At 34.0% G+C, this 2,462-nt stretch overlaps 1 protein-coding gene across 1 annotated transcript in view; it reads right to left on the bottom strand.

Moving 5' to 3' along the window:
* LOC107097861 (zinc finger protein OZF-like) overlaps positions 1-1,296 on the bottom strand; it is an 8,666-nt gene extending 7,370 nt beyond the window's left edge. Inside the window, exon 1 of the mRNA XM_015395184.1 lies at positions 1,019-1,296. Within this exon, the coding sequence (XP_015250670.1) occupies positions 1,019-1,106 (88 nt within the window). The 5' untranslated portion in view covers positions 1,107-1,296. The remainder of the gene's footprint in view (positions 1-1,018) is intronic.
* Between the last annotated feature and the right edge of the window lie 1,166 nt (positions 1,297-2,462).

The following is a 2,462-nucleotide window of genomic DNA, read 5'->3' as shown; positions in this document are numbered from 1 at the left end:
AAACAACTTTTCTACTTCTGTTATTTGCTGTTGTTTCTCAAAAAAATGAATAAAGATATTACAGCTTTCATTGATTTATTTCAAATTTGAAACACTGTCTAGCCTGTAAGGTGTAAAAAAAAAAAAAAAAACACGAACCAATTAATCGAATCAAATCGTATCGTGATGCATTCTTGAGTGTCGAAAATAATTGACTTTTTTATTCCTCAGGCTCTCCATGTGTTTTACTAGCTGTTTTACTATGTAGCACTTTGAGATTTGGTTAAATATAAAGTGCATTACAAGTCCAAAGTATTATTATTACTATCATTATTATATATATAATGCACTAAAAGGCATCTCTCTAACTATCTATAAATATAAATATTGGTGTATTATGATTCTCTTTTGTTCTCGACAATAGGAAAGCATTCAATAAATAAATGTTTGAGCTCATTTTTGGAAAATACAAAAACCTAATGAAAGCGTTCAGATGGAGTAACTGTAGATCCATCTGCCCCCACCCTCAGAGCGTCCCCACCAACTTTCATTTATCACAAAGTTACACCTTTGATAGAGATCATTTGAAAATGGTTTATCAAAAAGGATCCCATACTAAGATTTATTGAAAATCCCAAAGACAAAAAAAAAAAAAAAAAAAAATCCTGTTTATAGCAACATGAAAAACAACATAGAGCATGACCACATCCACTGAATTAGCAACACCATTTACAAAATAACATTAAAATAAGTTTCAATAGAGGGTTATAATGAGAACATCAATAATATTTACCTTATTACAAATTTTTATTCCTTATATTAACATGTTCTTTGTACAAAAATAGCTTATAATTAATGTGTTTAAATGTCAGTGTCTCTTTTATTCTGTTGACCCCTTTCCCCAACTGCTGTTGGTTGCCAGGCGACCTGCCACTCGCAATATGGCGGACGCGCTGACGTTTCACCTGAGCAGCCTCTATGCGTGTGAACCTTAAGCTAACCTCCGCGGATTGATTGAGGAGAATCAAAGCATACAGACCCAATCTGTGCAGCCGGTCTAACGGGTTATAATCCGCGTCCTGCTCCTCTGCAGCATCAGGTCGCTGTTTGTCCTGCTGTCTCCACATCTCTGGTAGCTTTTCTCCCTCCGAACTTTTCCAACAGTTACCGAGCAGATCCAGCTCAGCTTCTAACCGTAACTCGTCTTTCCAGAGCTTCCCTACTGCTGCTGTTTCTATCCAAAAGCTTCATTAAGCCGAACCGCTGCTCTGGTGTCAGAAACCCACGAAAAAACGAAGGACAAGGCTCCTTCATCATCTTCTTCTCCACAATCTTCTTTGTGTTTAATGGCGGATTGGAATGTCGTCACACAGTGACTACGGCCCCCTAGCGTACCGGGGTATGTAGGACAGACTCTACTCAAAATAATCCAATTCAATTAACTTTATTTTAAGGATGTTTTACTTGGAATTACAGAACACAAAAAAGAACTCTCTGACCCTTTCTTTTTATGTTATCTTTTGCTTCTCTTGGCCAAATTTTATATCCATAAATGGTAATTTACTATGACTAAACCCTCATGTATTTCTTTCTTAAAGGAAGCAACAATTTATTTCTCTATATTATCCCCTTCTAATAAAAAAAGGCTGTTAAAACTTTATGTCTATGCTCTAAATTCAAAATATTTATGTAATCCCCTTATATGCTTCTATGTCTTCTATGTCTAGCTTTACTCAATCACTTTACTATTTTTACGTTTATTCGGTTATTTTTTTATTTATTATTACTATTTTTGTTCAAACCCTGGCGATTATTCTTTAGAAATTGTACTTGTAACTTTTTGTAGTACAAAAATTATTTAATAAAGCTTAAAAAATTAATAATAAGGAAAGGCAATAATCTAAGGCAAAAAAAAGAGAAAGAAAAGGATTTAGTAATCACTAATTGCTTATTTCATTTCACTTTGTGCCACTGATCCTCTGCATGGCCCTTCATTCTCCTACATTAGTGACCATGTACTGCTTTGTAAACATGGGCAGTCCCCTGAAAACATACAAGACACAAATTGAAATCTAATCAGGAACATTTCTCTTCAAATTGTTGTATTTTCAATAGATTTGATCAGGTAAGTTAGGCAATTTGCCAATGGAATAAGATTATTTATGTTCATAATAAAAAATATAATTAAACACTAATTTAAAAAAAAGTATGACTTTTTTAGATCCGTTTTTGAAGTATGAATTTATTACAATGATGTGTGAGGACACAAGAGACCATAACTGATTTGATTATTTTGCCTTTATAATTTACTTTAACAATTATTTAGAAATTCCCACCAGTTGAAAATAGAATGGGAGGCAGATCTTTTTGTTATCAGGCTCCTCTCCTGTGGAACCAACTTCCAGTTTTAGTCGGTGAGGCAGACACCCTGTCTACTTTTAAAACTTTCCTTTTTGATAAAGCTTATAGTTAGAGTGGCTCAG

This window comes from Cyprinodon variegatus, unplaced genomic scaffold (assembly GCF_000732505.1).
Source record: "Cyprinodon variegatus isolate N-32 unplaced genomic scaffold, C_variegatus-1.0 Scaffold729, whole genome shotgun sequence".
Taxonomy (NCBI): domain Eukaryota; kingdom Metazoa; phylum Chordata; class Actinopteri; order Cyprinodontiformes; family Cyprinodontidae; genus Cyprinodon; species Cyprinodon variegatus.
Note: the sequence above shows the minus strand (reverse complement) of the source record. Positions and strands in the feature narration are given on the sequence as shown.